Below are 24,840 nucleotides of genomic sequence, written 5' to 3'. Positions count from 1 at the left end.
AGGCATTATGCAAATAGAATTTGTCATACATGCAAAGTGGGTGCAGAAAATCTCCTAAACTCATCCACTTTATAGACTGCAGTGCAAGTACTGTAGAAGAGACAAGTTTCTGATGTTAATGATGGACACGCCAATATAAACTAATTTATGGTCATTCATTTCATTGTATGCTTGGTTGGCTCCAGTCTATTTGTGTCAGGTTTTGAAGTGTCGGGGAATTTAAGCTTTTTGGGCAGGTGGCAAATTCCGGTCACATAACCCTGACATTCCCGAGTCAAGACCTCGGCTATGCATTTCCATGGGATGGTGGAGGTGGGTGTGGATGCAAGACGTCCCAGACGGAGTGACAGTGACAGACGAAAGTAGCACAACTAATTTTGTAAAACGAAGAAGAAAAAGTGTGGGGGAAAGAAATGATCAGGACTCTGACTCCCAATTAAAACTCAGAAAGCAAGTAATATAATAAAGGATAACACTAAATCAATATCCAAGCACTAATAAACAACTATTAACACTCCTTGGACGTTTGATTTGAATTATTCTCAAAGCCAAACAGGCTTAGGTTTTTGTAGGGTGTAGTCATTTAGTTTTTTAATAAATCAAGACTTCTCAAATAACTTTCATATCAAACATTTTAAAAGAAATGTTTGAAACTATCTGATCAGATAATGTCACAGGTTTGAATTAGTAAAATTACTCATTATGAAACGTTAACTTAAATGTCTTGAAAACTGTGACAATTTATCCGAAAGGCCTTCAAATGGTTGAAAAAACACATGGTGTTTTTGTTTATGGCTGAAATTCTGAGAAATTTGAGCGGCAAAGTAAAAAAAATTAAAAAAGACCGCAAAAGGTTTTTTTCCCTTTGAAAAATGAAGGATGCGTATGTCCTGTTTGGCTTTGGGGTATTATGGAATAATTGCCAATGTATTGTATACACCTGTGGAAGAATTGGTCATCAAAAAACTCCACAAAAAACAACACAAATATAGACTTCATTAAATGCATCATATCAAAATGCATTGGTTAGTTTGAACACATTTATTTCCATGGTAAAATATACAGCATAACAAAGTAATTTCTACAGGAAAATTGAAATATTTGTTCTTTTTTATCCAAAATCTTCCGTACCAATCCTAAAAAGACACGTTTGACAGCTTTAATTCCAAATATTTATGCCTAAACTTTGCCAATATTCTTATTTGCTTTCCTAACATGTTTTTATTCTGTTAACTAAAATGAAAAATACCATCAAATTTGTTTGTCATCTATTAGGCATAGTATTTGGACTATACGTAAGTGAATGGTGCTTGCCTTAAATTAATGGCAAAAAAGTCCAAAATATTTAAATGTACAAACAGGGTAAAAATACATAAAAAAATAATAAATGAAAACATGTTTTCCGCACATGGCTTTTTTGGCTCTTGTTTTGAAAGTATTGCCTTGATCAATGAAAAATACTTGTTTTGGATGTCCCTTTTGTCTCCATTATTTATTCTACCCTCTATTCCAAGCATTTAAAAAAAAAGCATGAGAGCAGAAAGTTGCTTGAGATGCGTCAGTAAAATTAGCTTCTCCAACTGGCAAATGTTTGGGAACTTGATCTGAAAGAAATGAAACAGCAGACAGGTTTTGTCAAATCAAGATGTCAAACAGGTGTATTATGTCAAGTAGGTGTAATGTCATGTTTTGTCTCCATAATATTGATGTATGTAGACTAAGCCCAAGTTATATGTATTTTCTTGTCATTTTAACAAATAAGTAGTTCAACATGCACAAAGGCCTAATTGTGATGTAGTTATCTGTAACTGTGACAAACAAGTTCTATCAAGAGAAATGCTCCAAGTTTTCTAGAAAAATAAGCAGAATTGTCTCACAGAACATTACATCTTGCATGTATTGGGTGGTTTATGAAAGGGCAATATAGACGCTTAATTTGCAGAATCACTTAATTCGTAACTGGTACAAGCCTACAATAAATGTTTTTTTTGTATTGTTTTGTTTTACATTGAGGTGATGGCGGCCTGGAAATGAGAACTAAACTAAAAATAGCTATAGAGAGGGCGAGAATTATTATTTGTGTCAGTTGTGCACACTTCAGAGTGCATTCCAGCAGAACACACCCCGGGGATCATGGCGACCATGTGACAGCCAACATAAGAGGCAGACCAGATAAAGCAAAATATTGTGTATTTTTAAATAAAAAAATAATAATACAGTAATCTCTCGTTTATCGTTCCGGACATGACCGCAATAAATTAACTTCCACATAGTAGGAATCTTTTTAAACCTAATGTTTACATAGCTACAAAATAAATAAAAACAATGGTTTGCTACATGTTTTAATATTATGAGAGACTTATGGACATTTAATCAACTTTCCAATCTATTCATCCAAAATAATTATGCTGCCTGAGGCAGAACCAATCAGTGGTCACAATACTAAACAGCGTGATCTGATTGGCTTGTTATCTTTTAGTGGCCTATACTACCATAGAATTGATATTCATAGTTCATTAAGCCATGTTTATGTTTACAATGCGTAATTTAAGGAAAAATTGTTGTACAATATCTTTCAAAAATACAACCCCTCGCAAAATTATGGAATCCCCAGACCTGAAGGATGTTCAGTCAGTTGTTACATTTTTGAAGAAAAAGGCAGGTAACAGACATGACACAAAAGTACGGCCATTTCAAATGGCAAATTTCTGGCTTGAAGAAACACTAAAATAAATCAAGTATGTGAATCGTGGTAGTCAGTAGCAACATGGGAAGTTTGTAAAAGGTAAGCATAGTGGTAGGCCTGGGAAAACAAAGTGTCAAGAAGAAAAACCTAAAGCAGTATGTCTTGAAAACAAAAAATGGCCAGCAAAACGAATGAAGAACACATGGACGGAAATTGGTGTCGTCTGTGACTAAACTGTAAGGAGAAGGGATTTAAATACAGTAAAGCTAAATTAAAACGGTCATTAACACTTAGACATAAAAAACAAGGTTCCAATGGACCACGGAAAAGCAATCATGGTCTACAGATGGCTGGATGAAAGTCATATTCAGTGATGCATCGCAAATCTGCATTGGGCAAGGTGATGCTGGAATTTTCGTTTGGTGCCGTTCTAGTGAAATTTATGAAGACGACTGCCTGAAGAAAACATGCACATTTTCACCGCCGTTGATTATATGGGGCTGCATGTCAGGTAATGGCATTGAAAGATAGATGTCACTACATCTTTAATAAATGCACAAGTTTACAGTAACATTTTTGACACTTCTTATTCCATCAATCGAAAGGGTGAGGATGATGACATCATTTTTCAAGATGATGATGCATCTTGCAAAAGAGAAAAAACTGGAAAAACATTCCTTGAAGAAAGACACAAAGTCAATGTCATGACCTGTAAATAGTCCGAATCTCAATTCAATTGAAAATCTGTGGTGGAAACTATAGAAAATGGTCCATGGCAAGACTCAAAGCTGATCTGACAACAGCAATCAGAGAAAGTTGGAGCAACATTGATGAAAAGTACTGTTTGTGTCAATCGTCAATGCCTCAGAGACTGCAAGCTGTAATAGAAAAACAGAGGTGGTGCAACAAAGTGTGTTGCAGTGTTTATTGTCAGTTTTTTCATGATTCCATATTTCTTTTGTATGAGTCGAGTGATTTCAAAATTTTTTACTCTGCTTAATCTAGAAATGAAATGGTTACTTAAACCATTTAAATTCTTGATTTATTTTAGTGTTTCTTAAAGCTAGACCATTGGTATTTGAAATAACTATAGTTGTGTGTATTTTTTGGTCTTTTTAATACAAAATTAAACATCTGAATGAACATCATCCAAGACTGGTAATTCCATAATTTCCAGGGTTTGTACATTAAAATAACGCGACATGGCTAAACTGCAATATTTGAAGTACGATGTGGCAAAGGGACAACTGTGATTTCATTACATTTCCCATATTATAATATTTTAGCAATTTTAAATAAGTCAGAGAGATCACAAAAAAGTGAATTGGAAGTATGTTATGCTGGAATTTAGATCTTAAAAGTGCTGTTCGTGAACACAAAGGACAACACGCTGTTTTTTTTGTCTGTAGCTTTAATGCTAATGAGCTATTTTTGTCCACACCTGTCTCCAACAGAATATGTAGCTCCAAGAAGCACTATTGTGCACCTCATCCAGTTTTTACAGACATACTGTAACAACTTTATCCAATGTAATAGATGCCATATAGGACATATGGAGTGGGACAGGATGCTAGCAACACTAGCTTAGCTACAGGTATGTGAGCTACAATGCAAACATTAAACACCCACTTTAATTGCAACATTGTGCTACATTAGCCTGTCTACTGAATAAATCCAAATGATTAAAGCTTTACATTGAGTCAAAGCTTTATTTTGAGATGTGTGGTGAAGCCTGTTATTTATTCATTTATTTTTATCAAGCTGTACTCCAGATGGTGGTGGGCATACACACTGGATGGGCTCATTTAGTTAGGGAGGCTTTATCATGTGCATGATGATAGATTTCTTTACGTTTGGTAGTCATAAAAAGACTCCAGAGACACATATTATGGTTTCAAAATTCTTAAAAATTAAATTTTGCATAATAGGGGACTTTAAAGGCAAGGATTTTAGAACACAATAGGACTTACTGGTTTGTGGAGCCAAAGGTGTTTCCTGAAAATCCTGTAAACACAAAGACAGTGTTATATGATGGTGGCAATGAGACAGCCTTTTAGTAGGAAAAACAATGGAAAAATGATGCAAAGAGTATCTGAAGTACCTCCAGTTTGAGGCTGCTGTCCAAAGCCAGAGAAGCTGCTTGGCTGACCTCCAAAACCAGGGCCCTGCTGGGTCAGGCTCCCAAATGATGGCGTGCTCTGGTTCGCTAGAGCTCCAAAGGATGGTCCTGAAGGTGGCGATGCGAAACTAAGGCATTTAACAGAGAAAAAAAACGGTAAAACAGTGATTCTGAACACAGAAAATTTTGTAATCTCCAGTTAAAAGTTTTTACCCTTTAACTACCACTGCTACAGTACTGTTCTCAATACAAAAAGTGCCAAAAACATAAGTTATTTTTATACAATTTTAAAAATCAAAAACTGCTTGGTGAAAAGGGGGCTTTAAAGGAAAGGGGCTGACATAATAAATCTTCCAAACCTGGAGTAAAGTCACCATTTACTCGAGATAATGATTCAACATATATTTAGCCCCTTTTCAAAAACAATACTTGCACAGCAGAAGGTGTCAGATGGTGCAAGTGAGTAGCATGGCGGAGGGATTTGGGGAAATGAGGGTTTAAAAAGTTAATCTCTTCCGTAGGATCCGTGCCCGACAACTCATCAGCCGACGCATCCGCCTATATGCAAAACCCAGGGAGTGGGAACGGAAGTGAGACGATTTAATCTGTACCGAGCTTGATCCTTCAGTGAGATTATCAGAGGGGAATAATCTAGACCGGCATAAATTGGGCTGCTGGGATGTCATTGCATGCCAATGTTGCATTGGCCCATTCTTGTGAAAAAACAGGCGAAAAAAACTCAAAATGCATGGATGTTTACAACCACACTATCCCACTGGGCATTTTTGTGGAATGTTGTATGTGTTCCAAACTAGTGGCCCAGAGTGTTTTGTTTGCTAAACTACAGACGATACCAAGTGTTTTATCGAAGACATTTTCCATATCAATTTGCAATATTTCATTCATACGAGACAATACCTTGCTTGATGGTAAAAGGTAAATGGTAAATGGGTTGTACTTGTATAGCGCTTTTCTACCCCTTTTTAAGGAGCCCAAAGCGCTTTGACAGTATTTCCACATTCGCCCATTCACACACATTCACACTGATGGCACAAAGGGTATTTTTATAACAATGAATGTATTTTATTCATAATATAATATTTGTCTCCCAAATAAATCATAATAAATAATTCAAATAAAATGTATCAAAATATGTCAATATCGTTATGTTCAAATTGTATGTGTAAAAATGTGTCTGAATACATCAAAATTATGCATTAGGGATAAGGCTTTTATTGGCACAAAAACACATTTTTATAATAATTAGATAACTGCCTATATTACTATATTTTTCCCCAAAAACTGATAAGTCAAATAAAATATATTTCAATCAACTTATGCAAATTAATGTAGAATTAATTGTATTAATTGGGACGGTATAGCTCGGTTGGTAGAGCGGCCGTGTCAGCAACTTGAGGGTTGAAGGTTTGATCCCCGCTTCCGCCATCCTAGTCAATACCGTTGTGTCCTTGGGCAAGACACTTAACCCACCTGCTCCCAGTGCCACTCACGCTGCTTTAATTGTAACTTAGATATTGGGTTTCACTATGTAAAGCGCTTCGAGTCACCTGAAGAAAAAGCTTTATATAAATATAATTCACTTCACTTCACTATTTGTAGAGTATGGCTCTGAAAGAATACATTACAAACAAAGCCTTCATACATTTATTATTTAAAATAAACAGTAATGTACATACTATTTGCACCTAATGTATTTAAAATATATTTTTACCCACAAATAAAAATGGGTAGTTAGTTAAAATATGTTGGAATTAGGGTTGTCAAAAATAACAAGTGAACTCATGTGAATAATCACAAAAAAATTAATCATGTATATTAGGGTTGTCCCGATCCGATATTTGGATCGGAGTAGCCGCCGATAATTGCCCAAAAATGCGTATCGGCAAGGCATGGGAAAATGCCGATCCAGATCCAGTTTTTAAAAAAACTCCAGTCCGGGTTTTCCAACGCACCGATTCAAATAATACATTACACTCTTCTGCTGCTCCCTACACTCCGTTCTGCATTTTCCAGCATACCTTCAAAACATCCATAAGTCTGTGTTATAACCGTTCAAACGGCCGTGCGAATTAAAAGTTAAGGTAAAAATGTCAGCTGTGAGGGATTATTTTACCCTACAAAACGAAAAAGATGAAGAGGTGGAGTGTAAAACATGCCACAATAAAATCAAGCGTGGTGGTAAAGTTGTAAGACATTTTAATGACTTTAGAGTGAGAGGCTTTTTAGCGCTCATCATAGATGAACACAGGAGCAGGCTGACACCTGAGCATCTTGAAGTGCTCGTCTTTGTTAGAAAGAATCTCCCCATTATGCTTGGACTTCAATTGTTTGCCTCCACCTGACTGGGGCAAACAATTGAAGGGAGTGTGTATATATGTATATATATATACATATATATATATATATATATATTTTTTTAAGTTTAAACTTGTTCAAGAGCAAGTATTGATGCTGAGTTATAGGCATTTTATCCCACTCAGGTTGTTTGTGTGTGTTGCTTTTTTAAATAATGTTTACAGCATTATTTGCACTTTATACTGTTCACTTTTTTACTGTTTAATGATGCTATTTCTGTTTGTCATGTATAATTTTTGACATTTTGCGTTTATCCTTGAATACCATATTATTCAAACTCATCTAATTCAGCTGGCTAGTTGTTATCAAGAGTACTAAAATCCTTTCCAGCATGAATCTGACAACTAAGTAGGCTAAATAACTTTAATACATGCTCGGTTAGGCCAGTATCGGTCAGTATCGGTATCGGATCGGAAGTGCAAAAACAAAATTGGTATCGGATCAGAAGTGCAAAAACCTGGATCGGGACATCCCTAATGTATATACACAGAATAATCATGCAATTTATTTAGACCATACATGGTCCTTTACCTTAAATGCGGATAGTTACCTGTAAGGGGGGATGGGTTGTTCTGTGGTCAGTGGTCAGGTCAATGCATAAGTCAGTGAAAACATTGGTCTGTTTGTTGGACTTAAGATAAAACTGTTACCAATTTTTTAATAAATAAATGGGGTGGGTATGAATGCAAGTAAAACATTTTCTTTGATGACACGCTGACAATAAAATTGGCTTTGTGTCCGAATATTGAAATCTTTATTAATTTAAATTTTGCACGTGAGTCAGTGATTAATACAAATAAGTGTAATTAAAATCTGAGTTTAAAAAATATTTGACAGCACTAATTTCATTAATTAGTTTTAAATTGTATTACAAAATTAATGAAACACATGTAATCTAATGTGATTTTTTCCCCCTCAGTGGGAAATAAAGTGTATTTGAGGTCAGGAATGATCATTGAGGCATGTAGTCTTTTAGAGCACAGGGCACTGTTTGAATAAATATGTTATTCCTATTAGCAGGAGCATGAACGTACAATTTAAGTGTTGTTGTTGTGTCAATTTATTCTTAGTTCCCCTTACCCAAATCCACCCATGTTGGAAGCCGCTGTTCCCTCTCCAAACACTTTCCCGGCTGAGGAGCCAATGGCGTTGTTATAGGAGGGAGGGGCGCCAAATGGCGTGGCGGCACCAAATGGAGATGCACCGAAAGCAGGTTGGCTCCCAAACACTGGTGAACTGCCAAAACCACCTAAATTAGGAGGCAAATAGAGGATTGGTAATATGATACAGACCACAAAAGAGACTGGGATGGATTTAAAAGACAGTGGATGTTCATATTGGAATTACACACTACATTACAGCTTTCAGCCTGTGTGCAACATGGTAACAACCAACTGTGGCAGCCTCATGCCAGGATGTGAACGGCATAAAGCGACTCGCGGCGTCAAATGTGGGAGTCATGAGAGCTGACGGGGTGTGCTGAAATTACAGCCCGCCTACCAGCATGCCCCAGTAAATAATTGATTGCTCTAATGTAACAAGATTACATTGCCTGCGCTTAGGAGGGCGATAGGGCGTTAGTGTGCGGGGGTTACGATTTATAACTAATATTGCGCTGAAAAGGAGGGAGAGACTTGGAGGGCTGTTACTGACAATGCTGCTTGATACATAAAAACAATGAAAGATAGGAGCCTATATTAAATGACGACATTAGTGTCCTTAAAAAAGGCTACCCAAGCGAGCATATATGTTTGAAGCTATAAAGGTGTACATTCAAGAAAACTGCTGAAGTGGAAGCATGCATGCAATGAAAAAAGTAAATGTTAATGTCCGTCAACATTGCACAAATGCAGAAATATAGCAGTTCATGATATGGCTACTTTGCATAAACACATATTTTGTTATCTTCTATAATTGACTGTATGTTAAATTGAATCAAATTAAAACAAAGCCATTATGGTGATTACAAGAGGTGAAAATCTTTCGGTACGTCACGATTTGATTACAACTCAGGGGCTATGATTTGATTATCAACAGACTATTTCTATATCTTAAAATATTATATTGTTAATATATGCTATGTTATAAATGTATTAAATTCAGTTATTAATAATATGTGTCAGCAAGACTCCTACTTTGGCTACTGACGTATGCTGTATTGTGTCATTTCCGATTTTTGGATGTTAGTGCGCACAGCACATATACGTACATAAAAATATGTAACTTCATACAAAATACACATACATACATATACAGTACAGGCCAGAAGTTTGGACACACCTCATTCAATGCGTTTTCTTTATTTTCATGACTATTTACATTGTAGATTGTCACTGAAGGCATCAAAACTATGAACAAACACATGTGGAGTTATGTACTTAACAAAAAGGAGAAATAACAGAAAACATGTTTTATATTCTAGTTTGAACAACAGAGTCACCCTTTGCTCTGATTACTGTTTTGCACACTAATGGTATTCTCTCGATGAGCTTCAGGCACACCTGTGAAGTGAAAATCATTTCAGGTACGGTAACTACCGCTTGCGCTGGCGGAGGGAGCGGGGGGCCTTAAACAATGGCATTGTGTGTGTGGACAGGGATAAGGTTAGGTGGGTTACACACTGTATAAAAACTGTGTTAAAAGCAGCTCTGGTGGTGTGGAAAGATCTTAATGGTGTGTTATGTGAAAGTCATTCCCTGAAATTATTAACGACCGTTACCAAGATGTGCAGAGATCTCTGTGCCTCACCCTCAAAGCGTAATGTGTTGGACAAAAAGTGTACTGCATATGCAAAGTGACTGAATAATGTGATACCCAACACCAGCTAGACTAGAGCGTCAGAGTCACCCTCTTCATGTTGCGGTGGTGTGAGGAGATAAGAACACTTGCTGATAAAAGGGGAGGAAATGTCAAGAGGTGGTGATTAGTAAGTTGGTAGATGGATGGCTCTGCATTTTAAAAACAGTTTACCAACAAAAATGGCACTCAAACTAAATTTTGGGCATTTATGCCACAGAAAAAACTAATTTATGCATGTATTTATTATCCATCAGAAGTAATTGAATGTTAGGCAAAAAAGTATGAACTCTGATATCTACATCAATGTCAGGATAAGGTGTAGAAAGGCTGAGTTAGGACACCGTACCTGGTTTTGTTGGAGAGGCGAAGGAGCCAAAGCCCTGCGATGCAACAGTCCCCCCACCTGTGCTGAATGTTCCGCTTGGTTTCTGCTCTCCAAAGGAGGACTGTGCGAATCCAACGGTTTTGGCAGCAGTACTACCAAAGAGACTATTGGCACCTACAGGAAGACAAGTAGTTAATTGTACAGTGGAACGCCCCAAAAGACATACAAATCAGGTTGAAGACAGATCAACTGTCTTTTTATTTGGCTTCTAAATACAATTTTGAATACTGCAGTCTCTTGACAAATTTGCCTACCTGTCTGCGCAGGCTGCCCGAACCCTCCAGGGGACCCAGTGGGACCGAATGGATTCTTGTTGGCAGCCTCTTCAGTCGGTTTGCCTCCCAGGCCGCTGAAGAGTCCACTACTGGGTGAAGCTGCATTGGTAGAACTTGAACCAAACAGACCGCCTGCCGACTGCTGAGGCTAAGAGAGAAGTGCTCAACATGCAGCATAGCTCAAAAATGGTTAACCTTTTAGTGTTAATTAAACAAGGAAAACATTACCCGTCCAAATACGTTGGCGGTGCTGGATTGCTGGCCAAATCCAGACGATGGGGAGGATCCAAAGGCTGTAGGACAAAAAACGGGTTTGGAAATTAAGGAGTCCATAAAAAGTGAATCAAACTGAGAAAAGCACCAACCTGACTGCTGAACAAAGCTGAAACCTGCAGACGAAGATGTGGTGGTGTTGCTCCCAAAAAGCGCCCCTTGTCCAAATCCCGAGCTTTGTCCGAATGCAGAGGTTGTGCTCTGTCCGAACACCCCTGCACCATTGCCACTGGACGTCTGGGCGTTCGCGCTGAAGGAGAAGGAACTTGCATTGTTAGCAGTGGATGCCCCGAAAAGACCGCCTCCTGTGGGGGCGCTGCTTGGGCTCGCTCCAAATGCAGATTGTCCAAAGGAGAAGCCGCCGGCTGTTACTGTGCTACTAGCAGGCTGGCCAAAGCCGACTGACTGGCCAAAAACAGATTTGCCAAACCCACTTTCAGCTGATGCACCAAATGCAGACGAGCCGAAACCTGTGGTAGATTGTGCCGAGGGGACAGTGGAGGCTGGAGGAGATGCGGCAGGTTGCCCAAACACAGTGCTAGCAGCAAGGGCAGTAGGAGCAGCGGTGGTGGTGACTGTTGAGATGTTCGGAACAGAAAAAGCAGGAGTGGCGGTCGCAAGGACAGCAGCAGGTACAGCAGCAGGGACAGCAGTAGGGACGGCAGCAGGGACAGCCACGACCGCAGGAGAGCTGCTTTCTGTCGTTGCAGGCTTAGAGAAGATGGAGCCAGGCCTCTCAGAAGTGGACACCTGGAAGGCAGGCGGGGACTCTTGCTGGACTGGAGCAACTGGAGAAGCTGTGGTCACAGCGGCAGCACCCGTGGCCTCTACAGGGGCGTCTGCCGTGCTAACTGGAACTGGTGGCTCAGTAGCTGCCACTGGAACAGGAACACTTGTGGCCAAAGCCTGTACTCTAATTGCGGTAGCATCCAATGTAGGTTTTGCAGGTTCTAAGGCTGCAACGCTCTCAGGAGGAAGTTCCGTAGCAGGATCATTTACAAGTTCTGAGGGGGGCTCTGAAGCTTGTGCAGCTGGTTTAGGGTCTTCGTTTGGCTCTGTGGGGGCTGCAAGGAGACTGCTGAATGACGTGTGTAATCCTGAGGCGGGTGTGTTTGACGTTGTAATACAGAAGGTCAGCTTGGAAGTCGTCTCGGGAGGTTTGAACGAACTCCCTTGCCCTTTGGACAAGTCCGTTCCAAGAGAATCTCCCGCAGACTTTCGATCTCCTGCAAAGCCAAACTGAGCCCCTCCTTTGCCGATTCCAGCGCCGGCAAAACTAAAACCAGTGTTAGCAGTGGAGGGTTTGTTGGAGGGATCGACACCTTCTTCTCCTTGGCCGACACGCAGTCCGGAGAAACTGCCTAAAGTTTCTCCTCCTGTGGTTTTAGGGGTTTGGGGGTCTATCCTGGTAGGGTTAACAGCCGGTATGTGTGCTTCCGCTGTGGATTTTGGAGGCTCTCCAGCCGGAACAGTAGCGGCAACAGAGGGGGGACATTTTGAGGGCTCCTCTCCGATCTGACCAAACATCATCTTGCCATTTCCACCAAAGGAGAACTCACTCACATCCTTCACTAAAGAGTTATAAAAGAAAATCAGTACAAATCATAACATAAACACAATAACAATAAGGTGTGAAGCCCTTTACCTTGAGGTAATGTAGCTCCTGGTGTGAGTGAAGTGAAACTAAAGTTTGAAGGGCTGCAAAAGAAGAATAACTTCATAGTCATAACATTTTTTTTTTTTTTTTGCAAATACTTAAAATAAAAATTCTTATTTTATCGGATCTTGGGCGTAGCACATATTTCCAAGTTGACTTACGTTGACGAGAAGGGGAAAGCTTTGCTGATACTTGATTCAGCTGAGCTCACAGGACCAACAGAGGTGTCAGCTTTAGTAGGCTGACCTAAAGGGCAAAGTAAAGTCAATCAATTCTTATAACACCAGGTTAAAACTTGCTTATCATCAAAAATAGGCATTAGGTCTGTCTAACACTTAAGACTTACCAAACAGGAATCCTGCTTGGGGAGCGCTTGAGCATTCAGTGGAAGTTTTCTGCACACTTTGGGGTGGATTCTGCAGACAAAGTTTTTAACAATGACCACTGATGTTGCTAGGTATCTAATACATTATTGTACTTTATGTGTCCTGTGTCGCTGACGCATTAAAATCTGAGAGAATGTTGACAACTCCCTTTCCATGCATCTAAGGGATGCACCACTTTTTCCCCCATGAAAACAAACATTTTGTGTTCAAAATCACAGGAACTATAGGCTTCAACCATTCGTTGACGTTGTCTACAAAAATCGTGAATACAATTTGCCGCCAACAAATCAATTTTTTGCGAACATGTCAAAGAAATTAATAACTTACTCAATTTGCAGAGCAGAATTGTCTTTTTATGGCAGTACGACAGTATGTCAGTATTGCAAAAACATTTAAAGCTGAGGCATGTCAGACATCTGGAGAATGCAATCTTCGACTCTACTCAACAAGATAGTCAGCTTGACCGTTAGAAAGGTAACAGACGGACTTGTGTGAAAAATAGCTTCAACTCCTGTGTAGGGCTTCAACGATGAGTGGGCATTGTCAACAAATGTCGACAATAAATGGCAGTACATCTGTGATACGCGATCATTTAAAGCGGAAACATGATGTCGGACATCTGGAGGGAGGATGTGGACCCAACCTTGGTAAGAGTACTATTAGCTTCTACCTTGCTCTCTAACTAACAAGAGTAATACAAAGTTGTGTGATAAATAACATTTTAGCCAAAGTCAGCCAGCTAAACTGTCTCAATCAATTCAAATGTTTTAAAGAAGCGTCAATTTGAAATGCCGTAAAAAAAAAGGCACCAATGCGGCGGCATCATAAGATGAAACATACAATCTTTTTATAGCCAAAATTTTAAGAATTTTTTAAATATAGAATTCTACACATTGAGTCTGTTTGAGTGCTAAAACTGCCACAGTCATTCAATAGTCAACATACCAGTGTGCAGCTTTTTAAACATCACAAAATGTTTTCTTTTTGAGAAAGTTAGCTTTTCTGTTTTGTTGTTTGTTTTCATTGCTATTTTAACTGTTGTTTTAATACATAAACAAGGTAAACATTTTTTTTAGCACTTTGTCTTTCTTTTCTTTTAAATGGAAAACACTTGAATAGTAGTTTTATTTTTGTAACAGCTGAATAAACAGCACTTTTAGAGTATAAATAAATATTTATGAATTAGTCATTTTTCTTATTCGTAAGCAGATGCCTAAAATAGGTTAAGCTCCATTTAAGAGTTGATGGAAAAATTAAGAGGCATTAAATATGTGTATGCTTTATTATTCGATTAGTCAACTAATAGTTAAGATAATCGTTGACTAATCGACTATCAAAATAATTGTTAGTTGCAGCCCAAACAGTCCAGTTGCAATTGATTGAATGCCCTGAGATGACAATGACCGGGATAAATGACAACATTCATAGACTTGCAGCCCTATACATGTGTAGTTTTTTAAACGCATCATCAAAACATTTTTTTTTTTTGGAGAAAGCTATATCGGTTTGGTGTCATTTTGTTATTGCTGCCATTTTTACTGCTCTTTATTTACATAAAGAAATAGTATTTTCTTGTTTTCATCAGCACTCTGTCTGCCCTTGCTTTTATATGGACAAATTTATTGGTCAGTCTTATTTTTAAAATAGCATAAAGAGCTGGATACTTCGTTATTTCTGACTGAAGGAGTATTTTTTATCATGAACACATGCCTAAAAATTTATCAAGCTGAATTTAAAGCCTGCGATGAGGTAGCGACTTCTCCAGGGTGTATTCCGCCTTCCGCCCGATTGTACCTGAGATAGGCACCAGTGCCCCCCGCGACCCCAAAGGGAATAAGCGGTAGAAAATGGATGGATGGATGGAATTCAAAAGCTGGTGACTAAATTATAGACACTAAAGAGGAGTAAGTTTCATAATCCAATGAGTGGACTAATTGTTTAAACAGTCTATCAACTATCAAAAGGGTTATTAGTTGCAACCTTGTTATCATCAGACCAGACAATAACTGTTTCAAACTTCTGAACGTCTGCTTAACAAAGATAACCTGTACGCTGTATCGCAACATGCTACATAAGCCACTAAACAAAACTACTAATCAGTTACTACGGATTTCATTTCAACAATTATTGTTCCACTGATGAATTGAGGACCAATTGAATTTCTTAGGTACCCACTCCAATTACTGGTTATCAAATTTGTTGAAAACGTCAACTTCGCTGAATGACGTTTCATGAGATCAAGTCATATGGTAGATACCTTAGTTATGGTAATGTCACATGAATATAAATGACATTGTAGCGCCCCATAATGATTGTGCACAAAATGCTTTGGAAGACATGCCAAAGTACATCTCAGGGTTTCCCACACATTCATTTATTTGTGGCGGCCCGCCACGAAAGAATTACGGCCGCCACAAATAAAAAATAAAAAAATAAATATATATATTTTTTTCCCCCCGCTTTTGACTCGCTCGACCGCTTATAAAAGCAATGGGACTGTCTGTGAATGGAGCTTGTAGTTACATATTATGTAAATATGTAAATACTATATAAATATGTATATAAATATGTACATAAAGTGTTGTAATTATATTCCAACTCTGTGTTCTTCTTGGTCATCGCCGCCGCCGCTTCAAAGTTTTACAATCATTTGATAACTGATCATTGGCCTATTGCCAATTAGTTGATAATAGAAGTGAAACAACAGAAAAATTGATCTTGACCAAACTTATCACAGTTATCATATCGCGGTATTGTTGAATGTTCTCAAAAAGTACTTATACACACACTGAAATCTTTTAACCCAGCAGGTTTGGTGACAATTTCAGTAGACTCATAATAAATTAATAAAAGAACCAAACTTCATGAATGCTTTTTGTGACCAACAAGTATGTGCTCCATTCACTATCACAAAAAAACTAAACAAAAAGTTGTAGAAATCATTGGAAACTCAAGACAGCCTTGACATTATGTATGTTCTTTACAAGTGTACGTAAAATTTTGATCACGACTGTATGGATGGGATGATTTATCTCTCTCTCTCTCTATATATATATATATATATGTGTGTGTGTATATATATATTTAAATGTATATATGTGTGTGTATTAGGGGTGTAACGGAACACAAAAATTTGGGTTCAGTAAGTACCTCGGTTCAGAGGTCACAGTTAGGTTCATTTTCGGTACAGTGAGAAAAAAACAAAATATACATTTTTTGATTATTTATTTAACAAATTTGCTAAATCTTCCACCAAAAATATTTGTCTTATTGGAATATTAATCGGAAACTTGGATAGGTCAATAATTCATAATAACATTGATTTTGATTCAATATTATGTTTTGAGCATTGACAGTTTGAAAGAAAAAAAAAAAACAGCTTTGTTTTATTAGTGAAGTGAAGTGAATTATATTTATATAGCGCTTTTCTCAAGTGACTCAAAGCGCTTTACATAGTGACACCCAATATCTAAGTTACATTTAAACCAGTGTGGGTGGCACTGGGAGCAGGTGGGTAAAGTGTCTTGCCCAAGGACACAACGGCAGTGACTAGGATGGCACAAGCGGGAATCGAACCTGCAACCCTCAAGTTGCTGGCACGGCCACTCTACCAACCGAGCTATGCCGGTTGGTAAAGTACAGTAAAAGATTAAAATAAAATGAAATAACCACTGACAAAATTCCTATTCCGTGTCTTTGCTAGTACAAATACACAATAAGTCGCCATTGTGAGTCATAAAAGCACTGAATGACAATAAGGAATTCTGTATTAAGAGGTGACATTTAAAAAAAACTAATCATGTCAACGTTAGAACTTAAGTTAAGTGCTCAACTTTAGCCTAAACCCTTTCGGCCTGCAAAATTGTAAATATATGAACCCATGGATGTGAAACTGCTTATTTTGTTGACCACTGACCGAAAAAATTAACAAACATTTTTTTTTTTTAATAATATATTGTTCTCACTCGTTTGTGCTGGTTGGAAACAGAAGTGGGAACCTGCAGAGTCACAGGCGCTGCATCTGGTATTGGTGAGCTGTGAAAGAGAAGAAACGTCTCAGAGAATCTCAAGTTTTTTTCTATGTGTGCAATTACAATCCTGCATGGAATAGTATATTTTATTATCAAAATAGGAATAACATGGGTTTTGGTAAATGATATGTTCAGTATAATAGATTAAAGAGGGGACTGTGTTCATGCTAAATAAACCTGGTCACACTGCATTTTACTCATTTGCCATCATGAGCAACTCTAAATTTGGGGCAAGCACCAACGAGGGTAATGACTCGACAGAATACCGAGCACAAAAAGGTGAGCACAGGCCTCGGGAGGAATATATAAAAGGTCTGGGCTGAAAATGTGTTTTTTGTATTGGAAAACACAGTCATAGACATCCTACAATGTATATTTTACGCAAATATGGGATGCCGTCAGTTCCAAGCCATGGCCAATGTTAAGGGAGACTGTCTACTCACTATCAGGCATGCATCCAAAAAGATAGAAGGCATGATGCAGCACAATGAATATTACATAACAGGCTTCGAGCCCTGAAGAGAGCTTTGCCAACTGTATGTTTATGTTTTATGGAAAGGCAATGAAGGGGCAGGTCTATGGTGACGAGAGAACATTGTCCACATTCCTCATAATCGATAAAGCTGTCAGAGCACACAAAGATCACATGTAAGCTGCTTCAAAACAATGTTTTTTTTAAAACAGAGAATACCTGATAACTGGAGTAGAAATTGGACCCCCTCTGTCTTTCAGTTCCTGAACATTGACCACCTGAGGGACGATTTTCAAGGTTGACTCGGTCAAGGAAGTGCTGACGACAGCTGCAGCAAAAACACAACAAATGTAGCAGGAGTCAATGTGAAGATACGTAAACTCAAACAAACAATTATTAACAATGGAGATACTGAGGCTAATTGCTTGCCATGAAATGGTCTCGGGTTAATTTTGTCTCAGGAACTGTCCCCATCTAGTGACTACATATGGTATTGCAACATCTTGAAAAATTCCTTCAATATCAGTCAGTATTCAACATCGTTCTCTGCAGTGGACTTGGGATTTCACGGTATGAAAATGTCTCATTTTAATCAAAATGATCCCGTTATTACTATTTTGAAATGTGCTTAAGAATTTTAAAAAGTGTACTGAAATATTTTAACTAAGTTTTATTTTTTTTAAATACCCAACACATTCAAAATAATATCATTTTAACAAGAACCACTATTGTAGATAAGAACACTGTACTTGGACCTCAAGTAGAAACTGAATGTGCATATGAAAACAACACAGGCATTATAAACAAAGTAATATGGCAGAAACACAATAATAACATAATTAAGGAAACATAAATGTGAAAATTGTGCAAGATAGCATCTTGTGAACATAAGAGATAAACAAATAAAAAAAAATGTAAGAATTTTGCAAGGTGGCACTCGTGTCCATATAAATAAAAATAGTGTTCATATATATATGAGATCTAGTCTTATAAATAGGGTTGTACGATTATGGCCAAGTTAATCATTTAGACAATTTTTTTATCAGTAGTGAAATCACGATTATTAATCAGGATTATTCATTATGTTAGGTAAAACAGTGTTGGGTCAAGGTGTGAACGTCACCCTTTTCACATTACATGATGCCTATATCTCCATGTGTATATTTTAATAAAGAGAAGTTTTTTTTCAAGTTATGCACATTTACATGTAAATGTACATGCTGTATTGGGACAAATCTATTAAGAGTTTAAGCAGAAATATTGTATAGAAATTAACTATACAAAGTGCTATGTCACATGAATGTTTTTATAAAGTAACTTTGTGAAATTAACAAATCCACAACATGTAAAAACATGGTGTATACTTTTTTAGAACAATATAAAACAAGGCCGTTTGGCCAATGAAGATAAAGTCTAATAAACAAGTGTTATTTTTCAACAACACAGTGTGTTTCAGAGCAACAAATTAGCCAACAAAAATAAACAAGAAAGATGAAAAAACATTTAAACTGGTATTGATGTTATTGGAACACTGAAAAAATAGCTAACTAAATAAAGGACGACTGAACATCACAATAACCAAACGGCACGACTTCGTAAACAAGTTGTGGCAACGTTCCTGACACATGGCCTTTTTCCTCACGTCCTCAACTCTCAAACACAGCAGGACGCTGTGTTAAGAAAATTAAAGCAACATTTTTGCCACGGTATACTTTTAGCGTAGGACAAATGTGTCTGTCTCCAAAATTGTCCACTCCTGCAGTTATTTAAAAGCAGCAGTGCGGTCTTGAACGCACACCGAGACGCCACGGAAATGAAGCGAAGGGAAAGGAAGTCAAACGCAAGAGTAATTCTACGAAGCCAAGTCTGTGTAGCTGCTTTCTGCCATATTTCAGGCCAAATGTTAAAGCGCATGCAATAGCGCTGTTGTGACTGTTTCCAGGAGGTAAGCGTTGTTGCCTTAAATGCATTAAATGAGTGTTTTTCGGTAATTACAATTTTTTAAAAGGCATTACTAACCTTCTGAAATGTTACCGTAGTTTATCATTATAACATTTAGTGACCATTACATCCCTACAGTGGACATTATTGTTTTGCACAACAGGGCTATTATCCCTGCTTTGCCCTTCATACAGCCCACGCACACCACAGGACGTACAAAAAAAAAATATCAATATATATTTATATACATTTTATTCTTATTAATCTTGATTTTATCAGCTTTCACTGTTGTTATTGCTAATGATGAGAAACGTAATTCTGTGTATGCAACATACGGAAAATGATAATCCTTGACATTGATCATTTTCAAACCTAACTACACAATATTTCGTTATTTAAGTGTTCGTAGGGTTAGACAAGAGCATGTTTTGTCTTACCCGTCTTCTGATTGGCCATCAGCCTGCGCATGGCAGCGGTGGCTGCAGCTTGCTGGGCCGGGATGGTGACAGGTACAGTCCTCTCGCCCGGGGGGGCGCCGTGTTTGACTGTCTTTGTGGCAAGAGCGGTGCTGTCAGCTCCACTGAGGATGATCTTATTGGTTGGAACTGAAATCATAGGGTTAAAATGTACATTTTAAGCTATTTTTTTTATTTAAATATACATGTGGACCCGCAGTGTTAAATTGACTTACCAGGGCTGGGAATCGGGCTAAGTCTGAAGCCCATGCCTGGCACAGCCTGTATTTTGCTTAAAGGTGCAGACTGAATGGAGCCGAAGCCCGGCTGAATGGATGTAGTCCTCACTACGGTAGGGTGGCGAGGGAACGCAGGGGGGGCAGCAGCCATGGGGAGGCGCTCTGGCTGCAGTTCCTCCTCTTCCTCCACCTCCAAGCGAGGCAGGTGAGGAGGCTCCATTGACGGCGACAGGGAAGATGTGGAGCTTATGTCATCCAAATCCTCGTAGTATTTTGGCGACAGGAAGGCAGAGCGAGACAAATTGGCTTGAAGAAAGTAAAGTAAGGTGAGCTAGAGTCATCAATTAGGTTTAGTACATATTTTTTTTAGCAGTACCTGGTGCAGTTGATCGAACAGGAGGCATGTGGCCCTTGGAGAGGAAATTGCGCAGCTGGGACTGTTTTACTGGTGATATCTTGACTGGAAGATAAAATGAATATTGTGAGCTCTTCCTTTGTCAATTATACAACATATACAGTAAATGCCCTATTTAATGCCTTTGATCAATTAATTGCCAAGTTTCCTAGGAGTTCTGCACAAAAGCAAACCACAGCCGGAGTTTACAAATTACATTTAAAAAACTAATTGTTCATCAGACACAGGGAAAAAAGCAGGTGTTTACATGCCTGTCTCGTACATAAGCACACGTCGGGAGTGCATGCACAATTGCAAAAGCCGTCCCGGAGATGCAATTACTATAACTAACTTGCAGTCATGTTGTTGCGATTATTATACATTTCAATGATCGCTGACAACTAACTTTTCTTACGTAAACTGTAGTTATGTGCTCAAAACCAGAACACCTCTAAAAATCAGTGCACTGCAGGCAGCGGCCAAAGGTTGCAAACAGTCAGTTTAAGAACTGCGGCTGTAAGCAACCTCATGAATTAGTTTTGTTCAATTCCACAAGTAATCAGTAGATGCATTTGAAATATCATTAGTAGTCAGCATCAAAAAGCTTTATATACCTCTACATGCACTTTAAAATGTTGGTTGCTCTTCGCAATGTAACAATAATGGTATTTATAACCGCGGTAAAACTCCTGTTTGTACTAATGTTTTAAAATAAAATCATCGAAGAACCGTGATTATCGACTGCACTTTGATAAACTAACGGACTGACTGCCACTAGCTTAATTTCAGTTAATTTTAATGTATTTGGGATAGCTCCTTAAATTCAGCATCTAATTTTCAAGTCAGTCCCTAAATGCTAACATGAATACAACAGACATTAACATCTTTCCCTATTAAGAAAAGTCATACCCTAATCTAAACCAATATGCAGTAAACACCTTAATGTTTGAGCAACTAAGATATTCAATTGTGTAAATTGAACCTAAAAGCTGTGCTTAGAACAGAGTGATCAATCTATACACAGAGAAATACAAGGGAGATTTGTTTTTACTGTGAGTTGAAGGACCGCTGAACAGACTACGACCCCACAACGCCCACCAGAATACTATCAGTGAGGCATACAAAACAATACATGCAAAATAGCGAACTTTCTACAATTTCTACAAATCTTTTTACAATGACCGTATGAGTGACATTAATGCTGTGCAATGTGCAAATGAACTGATAATTATATTTTCCTATCCACTTTCTCATGCACTCCACATCAATAGAGTGAAAAATTACATGTTTTTGATGATGAACCTTCTCATTTTGGCAACTGACAGCTTCTCTCCAATTTTCCACCTGCTTCCAATTATCCCCACTGGCAAAATGAAAATCCAGCTATAATGACAACATTTATGGTATACAAATCCTAATACCTGGAGATGGGCTTTTGGCCTGAGAAGGGTTGGTGTCCAGTTTGGCCTTCAAGAGGGCCTCCCTTAAGCTGTTGAGCTCCTTTTCCATATTGCTAAAAGACAAAAACAACTTTAATGCACCAATTCGACAGTTTTGTCCCACAACTTTTACCTTAACCAACACCTACCCTGGTGATGTTGCTGCAGTAGAGTTATGACTTGCATTGGGAGTGTCCATCTTGTTATAGAGGTGCAAGGAGGTCAGCTCACTGACCAGCTGGTCCAGTCTGTTCTTCTGCTGGTTGATGATGTACAGATTGTTGGCCAGAGTGTTGAACAAACCTTCACGCCCAGGCACCACCATGTGCCTATAAACACACAAATTAATTCTAAGGACCATACAGAGCTTGCTCAAATAGGTTTGTACATACTTCTTTTTCTTCTTTCTCTCCAAGCTCTTCTCCCATTCCACATCCAGAACACAATTGACATCCTCCACGGCAAACGTAACATACTGATAAAGCCTCCGAATCTCCTATACAGTAAGTAAAATGGTCAGCGTTGCAGAGCAATCTTTTATTTACCCAGGATGACTAGTGGGTGTTTTACCTTGAGCTGCTCCTCACTACGCGGGTCCAGAGGTCTTTTGTAGAGCAGTTGTCTGTAATTGCGTTGCCTGGTGATCTCAGTCTGGGACCTGGCTTCTTCTGCTCCAGCAAAGCCCTCTAGCATGGTGGTCTTCATGGCGCCAATGTCGCCATGCAGAGACTGGAGAAGATGCATTAGCAATCAAGAGCATTTTCAAACAGCACCTAAGACAAGGGAACAGCCCTTTTTGGGGATAATTGTGCCTATCATTCGCAATCCTTGTGTAAAACAAGAACACGGTTTCTTTTTTCTATGAATTGTAACTTATAAATAATTGTTAGGAATAGTCAGCTATCAATAGCGCTTGATTCCGCTTATAAATCGCTCTAAAAATCCTGCAAAAACCACCATCAAGGTTTTATATACATGCTGTGTGCATACATGTAATTTAAGTGTAACATGTAATATTTAAATATTTTGCTAATTTTAAGCTTACAGCGGCATATTAACTTCAAACACATCACAACATTCGCTTTTACCTTTAACAAAAAGAAGAAGTACTAATCATGACAGACTTCATGAGAGCCATCAAGACTACTTTGGCACAAATGATGATCCAGGACTTTATTTTTTGAGCCCGACTATAAGAAGGATGCGCTCTGAGTTTTAGAAGCTGTGTGCTATACAAATGCAACTCTAGTAAAACATTAATGGCCTGATTTACCAGAAGTTTGTGTGTACTAAAACATGTGCAGACTGGATAGCACACGCAAAGCTGGTCGACGGAACGTGCGCAAAGCGGATTGTGTCTCTTAAGTGAGTACAATAAGGCGTGCAATCTATTTTGTTTCTGTCTTCATTAATATGTAAAATATATGCTGAGCATCCAAACAACCACAACACTAAGAGAAAATGCAAATATAATCATTTGGCACGCACAATGCGATTTATTAACACTGATCACTGTTTTGCGATTACCTTTGTGTTTTATTTGGCACGTGAGAAAAGAACGTGCTATCTGAAAGACGCACACGGCTTTAAGAAAAGAAGTGCTCACGATGCAAAGACAGACGATGGGCAGACGAGAATCCTCTGTCCTACGTATGTAACAAAATTTTAAACAGAAACAAAAAAATATTAAACATTAACCTCTATTCAGCAATAATAATAATAATAGATTTTATTTGTAAAAATCACTTTACGTTGAGCAAACAACCTCAAAGTGCCAGAGTGTAAAAAATAGTAATAATAAAAATAAATAAAATATAAAACTAGAATCAGCCCAAAGGCTACAACCAGCATGCATGTCTATAGAAAGGTTTTTTTTAAAAAGATGGGTTTTTAAGCCTTTTTTAAAAGCAAATTTGCTTCATAATTTTATAGCTGCTGGATGACTTATGGGGCTGATTAAAATGAATTTAATTGATGCCTTTTGGTTTCTGTTGGCTTTTTATTTTAATGTTTTGTTTACTTTATATATCTCCTACATGGAAAAATGTCTTTCATTATACATGTTCTTGCGATTGCGTCTATCTAGATGCAAGAATGCGCTAGTGATGCAACCCACAGTTAAGTCTCAGTGAGCATATGTTTCTTTTATCGAGTTTTTTTTGCTGCAAAACGACGGAGCTCCTAAAGGGACATGGATATTTTGCGAGATCTCGCAATACTTTCTGCGAGATATCGCAAAAGGTTTTTTCTGTATGTCAGTGAACCGGATGTAAAACAGACAGCGATGATGAAGCGGAAGTGGAACAGACACAGCGATGGAGGAGCGGGAGCATGCGGGAGCCCACCCATATCTGTGCTCTGTTGTGGGATCATAATACGATTTGATGTCTTTATATGTTAGGCCAATACTAACATACAAATCAATAAACTTCTCCCACGGCTGATGAGTAGGCTCCTCCATCGCTCTTTTTGTTTCACTTCCGGTTCACCATCGCAGTGTCTGTTTTACTTCCTGTTACTGACATAGGGAAAAAAACCTTTCGCGATATCTCACAAAACATTTTTTTCCCTCCATGTCCCTCTAGAGCAGGGGTCGGGAACCTTTTTGGCTGAGAGAGCCAAGAAGCCAAATATTTAAAAATGTATTTCTGTAATAGCCATATCATATTTTTTTTAACACTGAACACAACAAAACGCGTGCATTTTTAAGAAAGACCAACGTTTCTAGAGAGGTCTCTTATTCTTTGTAATAACATTGTTATTCTGAAGCTAACTGTGAAGGGGGCGTGGCCTGCGGACCTACAGCGAAGCAGAGTGTTGCCAGGACAGGCCTCGAATTCAGCGACAGGTGCGTAGACCGCCCACCTGGGCCTTTTTATCTGATCACCTGTCGCTATGTTATAAGCAGCAGCC

At 38.4% G+C, this 24,840-nt stretch overlaps 1 protein-coding gene across 2 annotated transcripts in view; it reads right to left on the bottom strand.

Annotated features, from left to right (window-relative positions):
• Positions 1 to 989: 989 nt before the first annotated feature.
• Positions 990 to 24,840, bottom strand: part of nup214 (nucleoporin 214) — a 49,668-nt gene continuing 25,817 nt past the window's right edge. The window contains exons 17-36 of one of the 2 annotated variants that reach the window (XM_061876431.1): positions 22,498 to 22,656; positions 22,320 to 22,423; positions 22,077 to 22,256; positions 21,910 to 22,001; positions 20,471 to 20,554; positions 20,092 to 20,400; positions 19,838 to 20,005; positions 17,679 to 17,787; positions 16,922 to 16,991; positions 12,917 to 12,986; positions 12,732 to 12,816; positions 12,559 to 12,611; positions 11,006 to 12,484; positions 10,869 to 10,933; positions 10,620 to 10,788; positions 10,327 to 10,479; positions 8,262 to 8,430; positions 4,788 to 4,933; positions 4,657 to 4,690; positions 990 to 1,604 (exon numbers count right to left, since the gene is read on the bottom strand). In XM_061876431.1, coding sequence (XP_061732415.1) covers positions 1,568 to 1,604; positions 4,657 to 4,690; positions 4,788 to 4,933; positions 8,262 to 8,430; positions 10,327 to 10,479; positions 10,620 to 10,788; positions 10,869 to 10,933; positions 11,006 to 12,484; positions 12,559 to 12,611; positions 12,732 to 12,816; positions 12,917 to 12,986; positions 16,922 to 16,991; positions 17,679 to 17,787; positions 19,838 to 20,005; positions 20,092 to 20,400; positions 20,471 to 20,554; positions 21,910 to 22,001; positions 22,077 to 22,256; positions 22,320 to 22,423; positions 22,498 to 22,656 — 3,735 coding nt within the window. In that variant the 3' untranslated portion in view covers positions 990 to 1,567. The other variant, XM_061876432.1, reaches the window with a different exon arrangement.

The sequence above is a fragment of the Nerophis ophidion genome, linkage group LG17 (genome assembly GCF_033978795.1).
Source record: "Nerophis ophidion isolate RoL-2023_Sa linkage group LG17, RoL_Noph_v1.0, whole genome shotgun sequence".
In the NCBI taxonomy this organism is placed as follows: domain Eukaryota; kingdom Metazoa; phylum Chordata; class Actinopteri; order Syngnathiformes; family Syngnathidae; genus Nerophis; species Nerophis ophidion.
This window is presented reverse-complemented; position numbering and strand designations above follow the sequence as displayed.